Genomic DNA, 20,517 nt, shown 5'->3' with positions numbered 1-20,517 from the left:
ATTGCGGTGGCTTCTCTTGTTGCGGAGCATGGGCCCTAGAGCACACGGGCTTCAGTAGATGCAGCGCGTGGCCTCAGTAGTTGTGGTGCATGGGCTTAGTTGCTCCACAGCATGTGGGATCTTCCCAGAGCAGGGCTCAAACCCATGTCCCCTGCATTAGCAGGCGGATTCTCAACCACTGCACCACCAGGGAAGCCCGACATAAATACATCTTTAATTTTATTGTCATCTGCTAAAACAGATCCTTTACTAATGTCAAGTTAAATATATTAGACTACTATTATAAGGAAATTCAAATTCTTCTTTGGATTAGAGACCTTCCACTAAGAAGCTGGGATTTAACCTAGCTGAGTTACACTGAGGTATATGTGTTATAATCTGACGACTGTCTGAACCAGCTCAACACTGTGCTATTTGCTTACTCCCGGAAATATCACTTCATGTCTCATCAGCTAAGTGCCAGTTAATGGAAATAGGTATGTAACCAAAATGACACTTTCCTCTCACTGTCTTGCCTTTCTCTGCTAATATACTCAATGCTCTTGCAATGGGTTACATATGATCATTATTCTTATTCCAGGGAATGACAAAACAATACCTTACATTTGTACAGCCCTTTAAAGGTACTTTGTGTTAATACAAATCACCTCACTTAATTCTTACAGCAGCCCTGGGGATTCAGCAGGATAAAGATTGTAACTTCCATTTTACAGAAAAGGGAACAAAGGACCAGGTTAAGAAGGCAGCCTCTAAAACAACCTCCAATGCTCCTCTCCCCTTGAGTGTGGGCTGGATTTAGTGACTCACTTCTAAGGAAGAAAATCTGGTAGAGTGATGGGATATCACTCCGAAGATTAGGTTATAAAAAAGACTGGAAGGATCCCAAGGGGATGCATCCTTTAACACAGGGACCAGGACACAAGGGCCCTACTACTGTTGCCCCACTCTGCATCCCCCAATCTCAGCGAAGAACTGGCAGAAAGCAAAGGTGAAGGCCTCATGAAGGAGGCCCCAGTTATTACGGACAGCCTCAGTGGGGGGCTCCAATCATGACACCAACCATCACTGCCATGTGCCTGTCACAGTGACCAACAACAGCAAGGACATAGAACTGCCAGTGCTGAGCATGTCTATGCTGTGCTTTTTCCACAGCAGTTGTATGACACCACCTGACGATATGAGGGCAGACCCTCAAGCGGCAGAATGGCTCATGAGTTAGAGTCCCACAAATTCTGCCACATAACTAGCTAAGTGACTTTGGGCAAGTTACTTAACCTCTTCAAAAATCAGTTTGCTCTCCTGTATAATGGGGATAGCACCTACCTCATAAGTTGTAGAGAATTAAATTATATAACTCTGCCGCAAAACGAATAGCTCAGACTTCCCTGGTGGCGCAGTGGTTAAGAATCCGCCTGCCAATGCAGGGGACACGGGTTCGAGCCCTGGTCCAGGAAGATCCCACATGCCGCGGAGCGACTAAGCCTGTGAGCCACAACTACTGAGCCTGCGTGCCACAACTACTGAAGCCCGCGCGCCTAGGGCCCGTGCTCTGCAACAAGAGAAGCCACCACAACGAGAAGCCCACTCACCACAACGAAGACCCAATGCAGACAAAAAATAAATAAATAAAAATTAATTAATTAATTTAAAAAACAAAAAGACAAAAAAAACACCAAATAGCTCTAGCTTCTTTTTTCCTCCTCCTCCTCACCCCCATCAAGACAAGCAAGAACTTCTGCACAGGCTTGATGGAGGCACCTAGTTATTACCATGCTCCCTTTGACAGGACCTTTATGAAAAGGGACCAGGATTCAAGCACTTCAGCATCTACGGACAGCAGGCAAATTACCGTGCAGAAGGCATTGCTTTCTTGCCAACCCTTACAATTTTCAGTTCTCTAACATGATACTGAATCAAGTTAGAGATAGGACGGGGAGTGGAAATGAAGCAAAAAGAAAGTAGAGCAGACTACTAATCTGATCATGAGTAACCAAAAGTAAATAAAAATTCAATTAAAGAATGTTACAGCATCCCTTTTTTCTCACCTTCACAAATCATTGGCTCAATTGTAAATACGTGGCCGGCCTTCATCACTCCAACTGCTTTATTTTCTGAAATTAAAGAAAAAAATCTCAGAACACAGCAAAAAAACCTACAGCATATTGTTAAGCAGCTCCCTGGGAAAAATACACAACTTATATTCCCATGAGTGATTCTTAAATTAATGACTTTCTCCTCTCCTGATTCCCCTTTCTTAAAGCAGATCATTCAACAAACAGGGATTTTACTGAAAACTACCTACTCTGGGGCAGATACTGTCCTAGGCATATTTCATTTTGTTTACGTCTTCTCTAGGAAAATACAGAGATGCCCTAGGCTGGATCTCAGATGTGGTTATCACTTCTATAAAAGGAAAAGTGCTCCCACTTATGTTATAGCAGGGTTAGAATTGCAACCATGCAACCCAGCAAAGCGCCACACTCATGGAGGTACGACGCTTTAAAGAAGAAGACATTTCGAATTCCACCAGAAGCCTCCTACCTCTTGGGTGCGTGTAGGGGTGTGGATGCGGGTGGAGATGGGGGCACAGCCCAGAGAAACAACTGCACCATTTTTAAAAAGTTTTGTAAATTGTCTTATCTTCGGAGGGGGACAAAGCCCCGCACACTAACCTACTTTTCTTTAATGCTGACACGATTATTCCTTTCTATTGGAAACAAAAATTCCATTTCTCCCTCCAAAGACTTTTTGTCCAAGTTCCCCAATTACAAAAGTATTTTTCAGGATCATTGTGAGAAACTCAACTATCAGTGCCCAGGCGTGCCATCTCCCCAAGAAGGCCAAAAATTTTAAACGGGATAGGCCTTTTTAGACAATCTCAGACGAAAATGGAGAACCAGTTGAAAGTTCAAACTGTCAATAAAAACCAAAAACCGATAAGAGCATCGGTAAACAGGTGACTGCACTTGCGCTGCCGGACCACCAGGTGGCGAAAGCACCGGCTTTCAGGGGTTTTCTGCATAAGGTTGCGGTTCTTCCGGATGGCAACCCATGTGTCGACAGAGGCCGACCCTGCTCAAGCTGCTCTGTCTAGGTACGGTCTAACCTCACCCGCACGTTTACACTCCTGCACGCCCTTCCTTGTGAATAGCTATCACGCTGCTTTCCGCTACCTTAGGTATTGCCAAAATACACTTATTCTACAGATTCCAAATCAGGAGTTTCTAAATTATTATAAAACTCTGAGGGGCAAAAATAATCTTTACTTTTTATTTCTAATTTCATGAACTTTCTCTCCAAATGACATGCAATTTACTACATATATAGACTTGGTCATATTCCCTTGGGGATATCAAACAGAAAATGTCAAAGAGAGCCAGTGTGGTGTCATGGAAAGAAAAAAGGATAAAGGAATTGATAGCTGTGCTGTCCAGTAAGGCAGCAACTGGGTGCATGAAGCTCGGCACTTAAAAAATGGCAAGTCAGAATGTGCATGTAAAAATACGCCGATTTCAAAGACAAAAAACAGCATGTAATATATGGCAATATTTTTTACACTGATTAAATGTTGAAATGCTAATATTTTAATGTAATGGACTAAATAAAATATAAAGTTAACTCCATCTGTCTCTTTTTACTTTTTCAATATGACCACTAGAAATTTTAATATTACATATGTGCCTCACACACACTGGACAGCGCAATACAGAGAACCCAAGTTCCACTCCTGTTTCTGCCATGGATTCATTGTTGTAGAAGTTACAACTCGCAGCTAACCTTGACTCATGGTTTCAGCTTCTCAACAAGGCTCAAACATACATCGCCTAGCGACTACACTATAGCAGATACTACTGCTGAGTGCTTTTACAAAGGTGTGTACCTGCTCTACCGTCTGCCTCCCAGAACTACCGTGATATATATTCTAAAGATAGGGTAGTATCACCTTTAGTTCCGAACCATAATGACAAAGAAGCACACTAAACTCTCATCTAACAAGGACTTCTCTTACACGGAAGGAGGTGGAGGGAAGTCACACAACAATTTCCTGGTTCCGTGCTCAGGTGCTTAGGAATATGAAGTTACAAGCCAAAGCAGCGATCGTTTACATTTCAAAAGGCCTCTGCAGTACAGAGACTCTCTCAGCAGCTTCCTTTAACACGTTCCTAAAGGGACCACACATATTTTGTTTTATCTAAACCCGATTAACACCTGACTTTTCAAAAACATATCAGTTGGATGAAATGAAGTATACCTGGGTCCTTGTTTCTTTTTTCAGAATTTTTATTTCTAATTAAAGTGTTTAACATGAAACTCAAGCGCCATCTCTTGTGTATGGGTGGTATGGTATTTTGCTGACACCATCATCACTGACCTGTATCTCCGTCTCCCATAAATTCTATTTCCTTCAAAAAAAATCTCTCTTTATGACATATGCACACTACTGTGTATTGATATAAAATCGATAATTCCTGAGAGCCTACTGAATAGCACAGGGAACTCTACTCAATACTCTGTAATGGCCTATATGGGAAAAGAATCTAAAAAAGAGTGGATATATGTATATGTATAACTGATTCACTTTGCTGTACAGCAGAAACACAACAATGTAAATCAACTCAACTCTGATAAAAATTAATAGACATAGACAGATAGACAAAAAGTCTCTATCTAGTCCATACCTAAACCTAAGTTTGTTACCTCTGCAAGCAAGGGTGCTTTTTTCATTCCCTCCCTTGCACACTCTTGTTCCACACACAAAACACACACACGTACACGTGTGGCACACGCCAGTGTCATCAGAATAGCTACTTCCGTTCTGTTAAAGGCAATGCACATCAGGTGATCACAGGGCTTACCAGGAAGGAATGAAGTTGGCTACCTATTTTCTATTGCTAGCTTTTATTTCAAGCACAATTCCAGCTGAAATAAGAAGGCCTATGTGGTCTGCTAATAAATGCTTATTGATTTATGTCAAATGCTGTGCCTTAAGTGACTTCTCTAGCTCCTCCTGTTGAGACGTTTCTCACTCATTTTCCCTTCTCTTCACAACTACCGACGTCTCAGATTTTACCACCTCACATCTGGATTACGACAACTGTGCACCAGGCTGACAAGCCTGGCTAACTCACACCGGCAATACATTCTAGACACCACTGCTAACTTTTCTTCCCCAAATGGCAATTTCACTCTGCCATTCTTCTGCCAAAAAATGTTCTACAAATCCCTAAAAGGAAGTCAACTATCCTCGATCTGGCACTGCCCATTTCTAGTCCTTAACACATAATTCTCAGCCCAAGCTTATCTTGTCTCTGTTCAGTCTCAACTTGAAGCACCTATTCATGCTTCCCCACCGCCTGGAATGCCCTTCCTCATCCCTCCAGCAAACCAAAATCTCAATCTTTATTTCTCCCACAAGACCCAGCGCCAAACTGCTTCAGTCCTTCCTAGGCAGCACGGGAAAGACTGACTCTAGAAAGCCAGACAGAACCTAGGTACCAATCCTACACCTGACGTTTATTTACTAGTTTGTGTGGACTTGAATAAATACACCACTTCCCTAAACGCAGAATCTGCTTTTTAAAAACAGGGCTGAGGGCTTCCCTGGTGGCGCAGTGGTTGAGAGTCCGCCTGCCGATGCAGGGGATGCGGGTTCGTACCCCGGTCCGGGAAGATCCCACATGCTGTGGAGCGGCTGGGCCCGTGAGCCATGGCCGCTGAGCCTGCGCGTCTGGAGCCTGTGCTCCGCAGCGGGAGGGGCCACAACAGTGAGAGGCCCACGCACCGCAAAATAAAAAAAATTTTTTTTAAAAATTAAAAAAAATAGGGCTAAGAAATTATTCATAGAGTTGTGATGATCAAATGAGATAATGTATAGCATCACCATCATCATTATCATCACTCTAAAAGTTAACATGCATTATCTCACTTAATCCTACTAACAGTTCTAGGGTAGGTACCATTCCCTGCTATTGTGCATATGAGGAAAAACGTAGGCACAAGGAGGTACATGAAAGTGTCTACATAGCAATGGCTCCTACATATTTGTTAAATTCCTCCTTAGGTCACTTACTGTGGACGGCTTTCCTTTCTAGCACTAAATAACAGACTCACCCCTGCATGTCTTAACTCTCCAAGAGAAAGGTTTCTGTAAGACATTAATCGCCCAAAACTTCCTTTGTTAATCTATCAGACAGCACTCAATTTGAGAAAAGGTACTTTTTTTTTTTTTTTTGCAGTACACGGGCCTCTCACTGTTGTGGCCTCTCCCGCCGCGGAGCACAGGCTCTGGACGCGCAGGCTCAGCGGCCATGGCTCACAGGCCCAGCCGCTTCGCGGCATGTGGGATCTTTCCGGACCGGGACATGAACCCATGTCCCCTGCATTGGCAGGTGGACTCTCAACCACTGCGACACCACGGAAGCCCGAGAAAAGGTACTTTGTCGATTCCCCTCTATACCAACAAAGAATACAGTAGCTGACATGTACTGAGAACTCAAATCAAACCCAGCTGAACCAATTTCATTTAAGGAATCAGAATACATGTGGCAGAGAGTACTGGCTGTTCACCAAAATTACTAGTCTCCTTGTCTTCCCGAGTACTCAGCTGGATTACATTTCCCCACCTCCCTTGCAGTTAGTGTAGCCATGTGACTGAATTCCTGCCAATGAAAAGTAAATGTAAGTGATTTATGCCAAGTCCAGGCTGGCCCATTAAAACCTCCCAAGCATACCCCTCCATGCTTCTCCCCTCATCCCCAATATCTGTACGACTAGGAGGGGAACCCCCAAAGTGATCTTGAAAGCTATAGGTTGAAAGTGACAAGAGCCTGGGTCAGAGAGTAACTGTCCCACCCCACACCCCCAGAGTGACCAAACATATGCTGTGGACTGTTATGTGCCTTGTGTTTACATTCTGGGGGGTCTGTTTATAACAGCTAATAGATTACTTTAATAAACACAAAATAGTAGGTCCTGTTAAATGTTTGAATATTTGTTAGTTAGCAAATACCAAATCTTTGGACAGTACTTACTGGCATAGTGGGGTACATTGGGGGCCGTATGAAAAAGCTTGTGGATTCCATGCCCACAATAGCTTCGAACAACTGAAAATCCATTTGCTTGGGCATGCTTCTGAATAATGTTTCCCAATTCTCTGTATCGAACACCAGGTTTCACTGAAAGGAAAAGAGAAGACTCATGACAAAGAGAAAGAAAAACTAATAATTACTGAGCAATCACTGTCTATGCCAGGAACCTTTCTGAAGGCTTTACACACCTACATTCCGAGACTTTCAAGATGAGGAAACCGAAGCACAAAGAGGCTATACTGCCAGGAAACGGCAAAGCTGAGATCCAAGCCAGCAGCACCTGGGTTTCCTCCTTTGCTGCAGAAGAAGAGGGCGTGTGCAGCAGTAAGGGGTTGGGAGAGGCACCGCTTGCTCTCTGAATAAACAAGAGAATGGAACACACACTTCTCTTCCTCGCCTTCCCTAAGGTCAGTGTGCTTTCCATTAAAGCGAGCAGAAGAGATAAGAGAGGAAAGAGCATCAGGAGAAAAAGGAATGTCCAAAAAGGAACTTGACTTGTCCTCAGTTTTAGTCTGGTCAATTTCTCAAAGAATTACTTCCCCTGGGCTTCTTTATCCCCATAAAAGTGGTTCTCAAATTATTCATAGTTGCCTCTGCAGAAGGTCTTAGGAGTAGGATGTAGAAAGGTACTTCTCACTGTATACTTCCAGCCCCGTTTAATTTTTATGACTTTTACCACTGTTTAAATAAAAACCCAAAGAAGCGGTTCTTATTGCTGCTACAGCTCTCCTAGCATGGAGACTCCTAGGGAACCCGGCCACGGTTCTGGGGGTCCTCCCACGCCCTACAGTCCCCTACTGTGCCTCTCTCATCTCCAACCTGAGGCACAGGCACAACACATCCTCTCCCATCAATCAAATTTCCAGGTGAACGGCTCAAGGCATCATTTTCATAACATTTACTTGCTCTTAATCACATGTTCCAGCTTGACTATTTTTTTGGGGGGGGGGGGTGGGAGGTTAATGATTTTTGAGGAACATGCTGACTTGCATAATGATTTTCTTGCATTTCCATTCAAGCCGTCCTATCAGCCCCAGTCAGCAGGGAGGAAAGGAAAATTTTAACCATGGTGCACAACACACAAGAAACTGTTCAACAACAATGACGGAGGGTGAGAGAGGAGACTTCTCCCCTAATTCTCAAGCCAGAGGGAATTCTGGTCCCAGGGAAGTACACTTCATAATATCTGGAGACATTTCTGGTTGTCACAACGAGGAGTGGTGGTGCAAACGGCCTCTGGTGGGTAGAGACCAGGAATGCTGCTAAGCGTCCTACAGTACACAGGACAGGCTCCCACAGCAAAGGATTATCAGACTCAAAATGCCATGAGCATGTAGACTGAGAAGCCCTATTCTAGAAGGCTAATTTCATAGCTGGTCAAGCTCTCTAGTGCTCCGCACCAGGGTGGGCAGCCAAATTATTGGAAAACAAGAGGCAGGAATGATATATACAAAAGTGTTAATAGCACTTTCCAGAGATGAAGCAACTTCTATTCTTTCCTGTCTACTGTTAATGAAGACTTTGGTTTCTTGTAGTTTCTTAGCAACTTTTATTCCTGTGTCACTGTAAAACAACATTCCAGCTGTCTGGTTATTTCAATCAACTCACAGAGAAGCAAAAGGGACATAAACATTGAACACAGAAACCCTAAAAATGATTTAAAACTAAAGCTTCCAAAATGAGAAACTAAATATTGAAGTCCTCATCTCACAATACCACAGAGAATATCAAAGTTTTTAAGTATAATCAACAGTGAAAAATAAGGAAAAGAATATCTCACATATTGATATATAAAAATTATCACATGCTTTCATTTTTCATTCCTCTGACTTCATTAAATTAGTAAAAATTGCATCATATCCTATATTTTTGCCTAAGAACCCTGTCCTGTCCAATACATTGTTGATGATATATCAGATTTATTTAACAGGGGGTAGGGGGTGGATAATACACTGAACAATAAGGTTGAAATGCTGTGGATTTTAACTGAAAAGTTATTTGCCCTCAAACTGTCCTTTGTAATAGTCTGTTAACATTTGCAACAAGACTCTCCTTCTCTTTCCTCACAAGATATGGCATAAATTTTAAAAAACCTGGATGAACTGTTGTATGTGAGAAAAATCCCACAGAAATACACCTCTACCCAAAGATATTATTCACTGCAATAGCAAGATATACGGAAAACACCAAAATCCAGTAGGGGAACAGTTGTAGAAATTTTTATACTGTGGAATATAACATATAGCCATTAAAAGAATGGAGATCTATGCATACAGGTACGTACGTATTCTAATATGGAAAGACCTCTAAGATATTACTGGTTGAAAAGTACCAAATTATACAATACCGCAAATCTTATGATTCCGTTTACCTAACTAAACACATACATACAGTTATATGTGTTTCTATGTGTGTACTAACATACTGCAGAGAAAAAAACCTAAATGTTAAAAGTGGACACCTCTGGGGACTTCCCTGGGGGTGCAGAGGTTAAGAATCCACCTGCCAATGCAAGGGACACGTGTTCAAGGCCTAGTCCGGGAAGATCCCACATGTCGCAGAGCAACTAAGCCCGTGCGCCACAACTACTGAGCCTGCGCTCTACAGCCTGCAAGCCACAAGTACTGAGCCCATGTGCCTAGAGCCCGTGCTCCGCAACAAGAGAAGCCACCACAATGAGAAGCTCGCGCACTGCAACGAAGAGTAGGCCCCGCTCGCCGCAGCTAGAGAAAGCCTGTGTGCAGCAACAAAGACCCAACGCAGCCAAAACTAAGTAAATTTATTAAAAAAAAAAAAAAAGTGGACACCTCTGGAGAAGAGAGATTAAAAAACAAAAAAGGAGAGGCAAGCATAAAGGAAGATCACTCATTTTTCTCTTATAATCTAACACACTCTTTCCCAAAATAATTAAAAAGTAGAAGAAAAGTTGCACTCAAGAACTATCCACAAGTCAGAAAGAGAAGAACAAATACTGTATGTTAACACATATATATGGAATCGAAAAAAAATGGTTCTGATGAACCTAGGAGCAGGACAGGAATAAAGACGCAGACATAGAGAATGGACTTGAGGAAACAGGGAGGGGGAAAGCGAACCTGGGATGAAGTAAGAGAGTAGCATTGACATATATACACTACCAAATGTAAAATAACTAGCTAGTGGGAAGCAGCTGCATAGCACAGGGAGATCAGCTCGGTGTTTTGTGACCACCTAGAGGGGTGGGATAGGGAGGGTGGGAGGGAGACGCAAGAGGGAGGAGATAGGGGGATATATGTATATGTATAGCTGATTCACCTTGTTTTACAGCAGAAACTAACACAACATTGTAAAGAAATTATATTCCAATAAAGACGTTAAAAAAAAAAAAAGTATCCATGCATTCCTCCTCATTTATCAGCCAGAGAAAAGGAAGATAAATCATAGAAGAGTCAAAGGAATAAGCAATAGTCCGGTCCATCCTCATCAAGGGATTCCCAAATCATCCTTAAACCTACTACTGCCAAACCCAAAGCTAACTCAGGTAGGGTAGAGGCACAGCTGGGAGGGATAAGGCATGCACAGTATAGTGACAGGTCACTCAAGGCCCACACCACACAGTAGCTCCAGCGGGTGCCCAGCACTGAGCCTGACCTGCATCAATGGCTTGCATCAGGCACTCATACGTGGTCTGAACCAGTTTCCGAGCTCCCTCATCCACGTCTCCAACAAAAAACGTCTCATTCAGGTCCCCATGATAACCATTGCGATAAAGAGTGATGTCCACTGCAAAAGAATGTGCAAACATAAAGACCACACTTGTTTTTTATCTCAAAATTGAAGTTAACTTTCTCCAACATGACAGAATCAAGCAGCTTAATGAGAGAGATAACTTCTGCATTCACAAGTGACACCAATGAATACATACTTAATGCCCAAGAGACACTTCTTGTCTGTAATGCAACTGAACTCACTGTGGAAAACAGGTCCGTGGTCTCGCAGCACAAGCCAGACAGTGGGCTTTAATACTCTTACAGCAGTGGTTAGATCGTTTACGGCAGAAAAAAAATGTAACCCCGGATATATTCATGCAAGATCAATGACCCAAGTTAAGAACATTAAATGAAGGACTTTGCCACGTTTTGACATTAAACAGGAAATACTGCTTTCATTAGTTATCTTTAATGACTTTTTCCTCGTCCTAGTGAATCAATAAATAGAAACATTTACACTATTCTACACTTATTTTTCAAAGACTCATTTGCCTTTCACTGATTTGTGACTATTCCCATGTTTAAAAATACAGATTACCACTACACCACTAAACTACACTAAATGTATCCTACGGAGCACATTAAATGAGTATTCTTAAACCATACATTTTCAATCCACTTAAAATATCACGATATAGCCTTTAACACCTGGGCTCAGGCTTCCTTGTTTGATATATAGATCCTTGAAGATATCTGATTACTAAAGAGACCAAGTTCATCAATATTAAAAATACCATCGAGGGGAGCCTAATTCATCAACATTTTTTCAATCACAGAGGAAAATGTTTTTTGCAGCTTCTTTCTCTGCACTTGGAGTTTCCCAAAATAGCTTAACACAGTGGTCCCTAAAGCCACTTTCTGAACTTCTTACATCAAGGACAATACTTCTGCAGAATTTTTAGCTTTTTTTCTTAAGAGCTTCATATATTACTAATGATTTCTCTTTATCTGTAAGAAAGCCTGCCCTGATTTCTTCAAAACCAATAGTGGACTAAAAGGAATAAGCAAAAAAAAAATCCCACTTGAATCAACATTACTTCCACACTTCACTGACATCTTTCCCCTATTTACCAATCACATAATGATCATCTGCATTAAAGAACCTGTATCAAGCACATCATAGTAGAAGCACCTTGAAAGCAGTTAAACATCTTAAAACCATAAAATAGGTTTCCAGAGATTTTCAATTTATTTTAAGTTTTAAATATGAAAAAAGTAAAAGACAGGAAGCAAGTGAAGAAAATGCAAGTCACTATTAGACTCCCAAAGCCTTGCTGTTTCTTTGCTAACAGTGACAAAAGTCACACTTATTTCTTACCATTAACAATATCACCTTCTTGCAAGGGCCGTCTGTCTGGAATTCCATGGCAGATCACTTCATTCACTGAAGTACAACAAGACTTTGGGAAATTATAATAATTCAGGGGAGAAGGATAGCAATTTCTTGCAATGCATGCCTATAATAAATTAAAAATACGGAGAGAATAATCTGGAATGTGCCAAAGAAAAAGTTAATCTGTATACAATTAATCATTTTAAAATTTGAAAAATGTGGAAAATTTTGTTGTACAAATGCTCCTAATGAAGAACTTATTTAAGATTTTATTTTAGAAATACTAGTAGCTATTACCTTAAACAGTAGATAAATAGTAGGGTTTATAAGTCAGACCACAGGCAAACCAGTTTACTTGATAATCGCAAAGGAAAAGAAAATTCACATATTTCAAATATTTACATATACAGATGTCACTATATGAAGATTTTATTTTAGAATTACCTACTCCTTATTAAAAACATATTATTTAAATTTTAAATTAATGTGCACACTTAATGTAATTATAATTTCTTATATAGAAACAAGCCTCTATCCCTAATAATAAAAGTAATAAAAATAAAAGTAAATACTAGTAATAATTAAGAGATGGTAAAGTATTCCCTGAGACATTTTAACCACTATGTTCATGTGGAAAAACAAAAGAAACTCTAAGAAAATGATCTGGTTCCCCATAAATAAGTCTTATTTTACTTGGATGTTTTTATACAGTGGTAGTCATAGCATACATAATTTCTCTTTCCACATTGCCACAGTCTTCCTACAAATAATTTTAAAATAGTTGCCTAGAATACACTTTGTGGAATGTACTATAATTTTATTGGCAATTCTAGTATTGAAAATTTATATTAGTTTCCTCAATTACAAAAAAATATGATCAATAACTACATGCCTATCATTTTTCCTTATATTTAACGATATGCTTCTGTATTTCTTACAGCAGTATAAATACTAGTTAAGAGCACACAGAAGCAGATTGCGTTGACTGAAAATGCCAACTCCATTACTTACAAGTTGTGTAACCCTGGGCAACTTAACCTCTCTCTGCCTCAGTTTCCTAATCTGTAAGATGGAGATGACAGTAGCATCTATCTCATTGAGTTGCTGGGGAAATTAAATGAGTTAATAAAAGAAGCACGTAAAAGAGCACCTGGCCTATAGGAAGCATTCAAACTGCTATTAATGCATACCACATACAGCTGACACGAACAACCTGGGGCCACAGGGGGTGGGGGAAGGATGGAGGGGGAGGGGGAGGGGCACTGACCCCCTGCGCAGTCCAAATTCCACATATAACTTTACTCCCCCAAAACTTTACTAATACCCTACTGTTGACCTTACCAATAACAGACAGTTTAACACATATTTTGTATGTGTTATATACTGTATTCTTTATATTATATAATTCTTTGTATTATATACTGTACTCTTACAATAAAGTAAGCTAGAGAAAAGAAAATACTACTCTAAAAATCATAAGAAAAAAAAGAATGCCACGTGGTGAGGCCAAAGAATTTTTTTAAATTTTTAATTAAATTTTTTTTAAAAATCGAAAGGAAGAGAAAATACATTTACAGTAGATATATATATTTATTGAAAAAAGATGAAAGATCTTTTTCATCACATGAAAAGATCCATGCAGGGACTTCCCTGGTGGCGCAGTGAATAAGACTCTGCGCTCCCAATGCAGGGGGCCCGGGTTCGATCCCTGGTCAGGGAACTAGATCCCACATGCATGCCACAACTAAGGAGCTCACCTGCCACAACTAAGGAGCTGGTGAGCAGCAACTAAGGAGCCCTGGAGCTGCAACTAAGGAGCCCACTGCAACTAAGACCTGGTGCAACCAAATAAATAAATAAATACTAAAAAAAAAAAGATCCATGCAGTTCAAACCTGTGTTGTTCAAGGGTCAACTGTACTTTATAACATGGAACAATACCCAAAAATCAGGATTTATAAAATTCCAAATAAAAAAATGTTCTAAACATTTTTATAGCTCAAGACACATTGTCAAATTTCCTTCCAAAAGGATAGTTCCAATTTACAATACCACCACCATGCAAAGGAGTACCAATTTCACCATCTTCCCGTAGGCAATGGACATAAACATCTTTAAAATATTTACTAATTTAGTAGGTCTTTATGACTTGCATTTGTTTGATTACCAGAGCAGGTTTAATTAGTTTTCCATGTGATTTATTAACTAATTATTGCTCTTCTACTATGAACAACCTAATCATATCATATATGTACTCATCTACTGTAGGGTATTTTTTTTTGTTTTTTTTTTATGATCATGAATATTTATTTACTAAAGGGTTTTAAGGTCTCTCTTTGGTAGATAAGCAATCTTTATTTTAAAAGTATACCTATACCATATTTACTACAAACATGTATCTGGTCTGTTTGTGGCCTTGTTATTACAGATATAAAAAGGAAGATGTTTTCCTACTAATCTAGTTTCAGAAGTTATATTCTTTTTTATTTCAAAATATTTGATGCATGTGGTAGCGTGATTTACTTAAAGTGCTAATAAAGCTAATCATCTTATAAAAACTAAACTAAAATGTTATGAAATGTGAGGTTTCAGAAACAAGATATTTCAAGCTTACCTCAGACCCCAATACCACAGATACTTAAAGATGGGAATAATGACTGTTGAATACTTTCTATATTTGAAACAAAGTGAAAACTTTGCTTTCAAATTAGCCAAGTGTAGATATTCAGAACTTAGGTTTACTTAATTTTTACTTAATTTTTTACTTTAATGTTTTAGACTAAACATCTAACAGTATGAAAAAATTTTTCAAAGCATAAAATTAAAATTCTTACTAAGTGTACAGCATGATCTATTTCTTCAGTAGTTACACCTGGTTTAATCATATCAGCAGCAATGTCCAGTACTTCTCTGGCAAGCTGTAAAAGAGAAACACTTCATACATTCAAGAAGAAATGAAATAGAAATAGAAATAGAAATCTGTACCCTTTGGACTAACTTAGATTTTGTAGGATATTGATAAGACGAACCTCACTTTGCATATTATAATCCTGAATTTTCAGTTTACAACCATTTGTATGTATTTCTAACACCCATTAATAAAAGCGTATGCATGTGTGTGTAAACATAAATAAAATTGGGCTAACTAGAAAATAGCTTAATAAGTACGTCTGACTGATTTCTATGTGAAAATGTACATACTAAGTAATCTAAACAATAATGAACTGATGAAGTTTGAAGCTTCTCACAATTCTACAATGGGGAAGGGAAGGGAGGGAAATAAAAGAATAGATGAATGATTTTCCTCAAAGAACCACAGAAAATAACTATTACATGTAGAACGGATGAACAACAAGGTCCTACTGTACAGCACAGGGAACTATATTCAATATCCTAGAATAAACCATAATGGAAAAGAATATAGAAAAGAATGTATGTATAACTGAGTCACTTTGCTGTACAGCAGAAATTAACACAACATTGTAAATCAACTATACTTCAAAAAGTAAATTTAAAAATAAAGTAAATATGGCTAGTCACAGTTTTACTATGTAACATTTGCTACCTTTATAAATGAGCAAATCATTGACTTCATGTGTTATAACTACTTAAACATGTTCTATCCCATGGGGGGGAGAAAAAAACTCTTACCCTACATACGAGTCGCATGCCTTCTATATCTTCAGATGAGAGTAACTTAATTTGAGAAGTACCCTTAAGAGCCTGCTCAGATTCAGACATTCCTGGTAAAGAAAATCAGTAAGTAAAACCAAAATGAACAAAAAGACGTAGTATATATTAGCGTAATTATCCCCTAGATGATATAATAATAGTCAGGTCTCACTATTTCACACAATGGTATTTCATAATATGGGAGGGTCCAGGTCAGGTTTTCTGAAAAACTACTTGCAACATGAAATTTGCTAAACAAACTGAAAGAACAATTTTAAAGAACAAATTTCCAAATCTATGAGAAATCATTCAAGATGGAGTACTTATTATTTGCCCGGGAGTGTGTTAATAAGGTCAGTAAATGATTCCCATTTGAAGAGCACCATACAATTTGTGACTGTTTTCATGATCATCATCTCATGAAGCAAGTAGATTATCAACAACTGATAAATTAATTACACTCATTTCTTTTTTGAAACCGGAACCTAAGTCAGTGTTTTTTAAATGGCAGCTTGTGACCCTTTAGTGGCTATTAGTGGGCTATGACTAATATTTTTTTATAGTAAATAAATGGAATAGAAAATAATAGACTATATCATACAGGGTAAGTAAGTAAGCAAGTAAGTGCTGTTGTAAAATGTTTGACTGTTGATTTATACACACACACATATACACAGATCATGCTATAAAATACAGTTCTCTGGGTCATAGTCAAAAAAGTTTGAAAAATACTGCCCTAAGAATTTTCACTCATAAAATTAGCTTAATTGAAGTTATTCATACATTTAAAAGCATTAAAGCCAGTATAATAATTATTTCAAAATCTGACAAAAAGAATATAACCATAAACTACTCTTTTTATAAATGCTGATATAACAATACCAAATAAAATATTATCAAACAGAATCCAAAAAACATAGTACAGCATGACTTCAGCGAGATTCATATTGGAAAGGCAAGGATGGTTCAATATTAAACTATTAATATAACTCATCATAGCCATAGATTAAGTAATGAAAAATAAATGATCATCTAGAAAGATAATTCTGATACCATAGCCAGCGACCACTTTTACATGATAAATGTAAATCTCAAGCCAAGAACCAACATCATGGAATGCCCACTCTCAGCACTAGTATTTTTAGCACTGTTCTGACAATACTAGCAGATGTACTAAACGAGAGAAAGAAACAAGACATATAAAATTAGGAATAAAAGGAACAACTCCTTATCAATTTCAGATATGATTATATATCCCTAGAACAAGGGAGTACCTGGTAAATGACTAGAAATAAGAATTCGGCAAGTTGGCAGATAAGAAAAATATATAAAAATCAATAACTTTCCCATATACAAACAAGCAAAAAATACAGAAGATATTATATTCACAAGAATAACTTAAAAAGATAAAGTATCCAGGAATAACTTAACATTAAAAGGCCTAATGAAGGAAAGAAAAACATACCCTGTACTTGGATAGGAAGACTCAATACGGTAAAGGTGTCAATTCTTCCAAAATTACTCTATAAATTTAATACTATCCCAACAAAAAATGGCAACAGGACATTTTTGGGAACCAGACAAGCTGAATTTCACATGGAAAAACAAACATGCAAGAACAGCCAGGAAAATTCTGAAAACGAGGAAAGGCGGGGGCAACAAGGCCTATCAAGTATGAAAACATGATATAGCTGTAATAATTAAGAGTTTGGCAATGGCATATGATTAGACAGATGGGTTAATGAAACAGAACAGAATCCCAAAACCTAAAGACGTGAAGATTTAATATAGTGATACAGCTTGCATTTTAAATCAGTAAGAAAGACTAATTTTTAAAAATAACTCGTGATGTCACAACCAGATATTCTGCTGGGAAAAAAATAAAGTTGAATCCCTACTTAACTCCTAAAGATAAATAAGTTTCAGATGGACCAAAAATTTTATCACACACACTCAAGAAGAGTAAAACCATAGAAACAGAAGAAAACATGGGAAAATGTTTTTATAATCTCTGAACCCAAAAGGTCTTTCTAGGTCATAAAGCCATAGGCACCTTATAAGAAAACACTGATGAATTTTACTACAGAAGAATGTTGAAAGTTTGTCATAAATGTAATGTTACAAAGACAAAAATGTAACTGCTTGATTGGGAGAAAACATTTCATAGTACATACATCAAGAGATTATTTTCCTTAATATAAAAAGAGCATTTATAAGTCAGTATGGAAAAAACTAAGTAATCTAACTGGGGGGAAATATGAATAGACAGTTCAAAAGGAAAAAAAATACAAATGATTTTTAAAAATATAGAGATGCTCAACCTTACTCAAAATGCAAATTTAAAAAACTGCAAAATACCATTTTTCATCTTTCAAATTAGCACAGATCGCAAAACTTGATAAGATTCTAATCTGGGGAAGATATAGGAAAAGAGGACTTCCCAGGTGGCTCAGTGGTTAAAAATCCGCCTGCCAACGCAGGGGACACGGGTTTGAGCCCTGGTCCGGGAAGATCCCACATGCCAGGAAGCAACTAAGCCCGTGTGCCACAACTACTGAAGCCCACGTGCCTAGAGCCTGTGCTCTGCAACAGGAGAAGCCACCGCAATGAGAAGCCCATGCACCGCAATAAAGAGTAGCGCTCCGCTCACGGCAACTAGAGAAAGCCCGTGCGCAGCAACGAAGACCCAATGTAGCCAAAAATAAATAAATTTATTTAAAAAGAAAAAAAGATACAGAGAAAGCGACTCTCATATGTTTTTATCTGGCAAAAAAATCTCTGAGATTTATAATACCTCTCAAAATTTTTAAAAATGCATGTATCCTGTGATCTAGCTATTTCACTTTAAGCAATTAACCTATAGAAATACTCTCAACATGTGTACAAATATGTAATTATAAGAACAGTTCCTGCAGTCAAATTGTTAGAAGTAAAAACCTGGAAATAATCTAAATATACATTAGTAGGAGTCTGGTTTAATAAATTGTAACATGTCCACATAATGGAATACTTCAGTCATTAAAAAGAAAGAAATGGTTTTATATCGGATTATATGGAATATTTACAACATAAAATATAACAGAGCAAGGTGAAAAGGTGTATATAGTTTGTTCGTTTTGTGTATAATTGGGTGGGGGCGTGTTAATGTGTGTACACACAACAAATATCTCTGAAAAGTTCTACAAGAAATCATTAATAGTGATTACTTCTGGGGAAAGGTACTCACTTTTCACTGTGCAACATTTTATCCTATTACAATTTACCTTATCTATGTACTCTTTAAAAATACAATTTAAAACTATATTCAAGAATATTAAATACAGTGTAATGAAATTATACATCCTCAACAGTATTCTATCATTCAGACTCTTTTCTTTCAATTTATCTGAAATAGTGGAGTTTAACTGAATTTTCAAATTATATTCATAAGGACTTAATACAGTTCCTTTTTCTTTGAGAAAAAAGCAAAGGTAGCTTAGCTCAGTAGATTAAACCACATTCAACCATTTTTGACAAGCAAACTCAGTAATTTCACATAATCCAACTTTAGCCTATGCTGTAGAGTACCTATCTTCTCTGTATGTCTCACTATCATTAACCATAAAGGGAGAAGACAATAGAACCCACGCCAGGAGTGTTGAAAGTATTAAATGGAGTAATACATGTAAAGAGGTTGACACAGTGCCTGACACACAGTTATGAAAAAATATCAGTTATAGAATCATCAGCATCACCATTACTACTATTATCATCACCATTACTACTATTTCTATTACTGCTACAGTCCAGAGTCTTTAGTTAGGCATGCATTCAAGGCCTCCACCATCTGTTATTTCCTAAATGGATATTATTTAATTAAGGTTGGAGAACATGCTAAAATCAAAACTATTTTTAAAATCTAGAATTTGATATAACAACACTAAATACAATATTATGTTGAATGTAGCCTTTAACACCCACATGAACAATGTTTTCAGAATTGATTAGATTTCTAATGAGAGGAAAGAATCTTTAATGCTCTCAAATGTTCTAGTGTGCCTTGAAAAAACATATTTACATTTATTAGAAATCCAGCACTGAAACTTTTCTACTAAGAAAGCACTCTTTTCCTCTGTAGTAGTCTGCAAGCCCACAAACTGAACTATGAAGAAACAGCATAGCAGAATTTACCTAAAGGGTGATCAGCATAGTCTGGTCTTTGAATATAACTTGGCACCGGCCTTGTTGGCATCTGAAAAAAAACGAAGAGGTTAGATGGATCCGATTCAAACATGAAAGTAACTTTCATTATTAAAATCTACTAACAGGGCTTCCCTGGTGGCGCAGTGGTTGACAGTCCGCCTGCCAATGCTGGGGACACGGGTTTGTGCCCCGGTCCGGGAAGATCCCACATGCCGCGGAGCGGCTGCGCCCGTGAGCCATGGCCGCTGAGCCTGCGCGTCCGGAGCCTGTCCTCCGCAACGGGAGAGGCCACAACAGTGAGAGGCCCGTACCACAACAGTGAGAGGCCCGCGTACCGAAAAAAAAAAAAAAAAAATCTAACAAAGAAAATAAAAGTGGGGGAATAAACACCAAATTCAAAAGTTCATTCATTTCATTGAAATCAGGGGTCCCCAACACCTGGCCACAGCCACGTACTGCACAGCAGGAGGTGAGCGGTGAAGCTTCACCTGCCG

At 38.5% G+C, this 20,517-nt stretch overlaps 1 protein-coding gene and 1 pseudogene across 2 annotated transcripts in view; both read right to left on the bottom strand.

Annotated features, from left to right (window-relative positions):
- LOC101283124 (macrophage migration inhibitory factor-like) overlaps positions 1–20,517 on the bottom strand; it is a 481,812-nt pseudogene that overhangs the window by 12,670 nt on the left and 448,625 nt on the right.
- The window catches only part of METAP1 (methionyl aminopeptidase 1), a 71,765-nt gene that overhangs the window by 8,752 nt on the left and 42,496 nt on the right, over positions 1–20,517 (bottom strand). For both annotated transcript variants that reach the window (XM_033401754.2, XM_004263551.3), the window contains exons 4-10: positions 20,012–20,072; positions 15,821–15,912; positions 15,004–15,087; positions 12,156–12,294; positions 10,719–10,850; positions 7,032–7,175; positions 2,046–2,111 (exon numbers count right to left, since the gene is read on the bottom strand). In XM_033401754.2, the coding sequence (XP_033257645.1) occupies positions 2,046–2,111; positions 7,032–7,175; positions 10,719–10,850; positions 12,156–12,294; positions 15,004–15,087; positions 15,821–15,912; positions 20,012–20,072 (718 nt within the window). The remainder of the gene's footprint in view (positions 1–2,045; positions 2,112–7,031; positions 7,176–10,718; positions 10,851–12,155; positions 12,295–15,003; positions 15,088–15,820; positions 15,913–20,011; positions 20,073–20,517) is intronic.

Source organism: Orcinus orca, chromosome 4, assembly GCF_937001465.1.
Source record: "Orcinus orca chromosome 4, mOrcOrc1.1, whole genome shotgun sequence".
In the NCBI taxonomy this organism is placed as follows: domain Eukaryota; kingdom Metazoa; phylum Chordata; class Mammalia; order Artiodactyla; family Delphinidae; genus Orcinus; species Orcinus orca.
The sequence above is the reverse complement of the archived record's forward strand: the minus strand, read 5'-3'. Positions and strand labels throughout refer to the sequence as shown.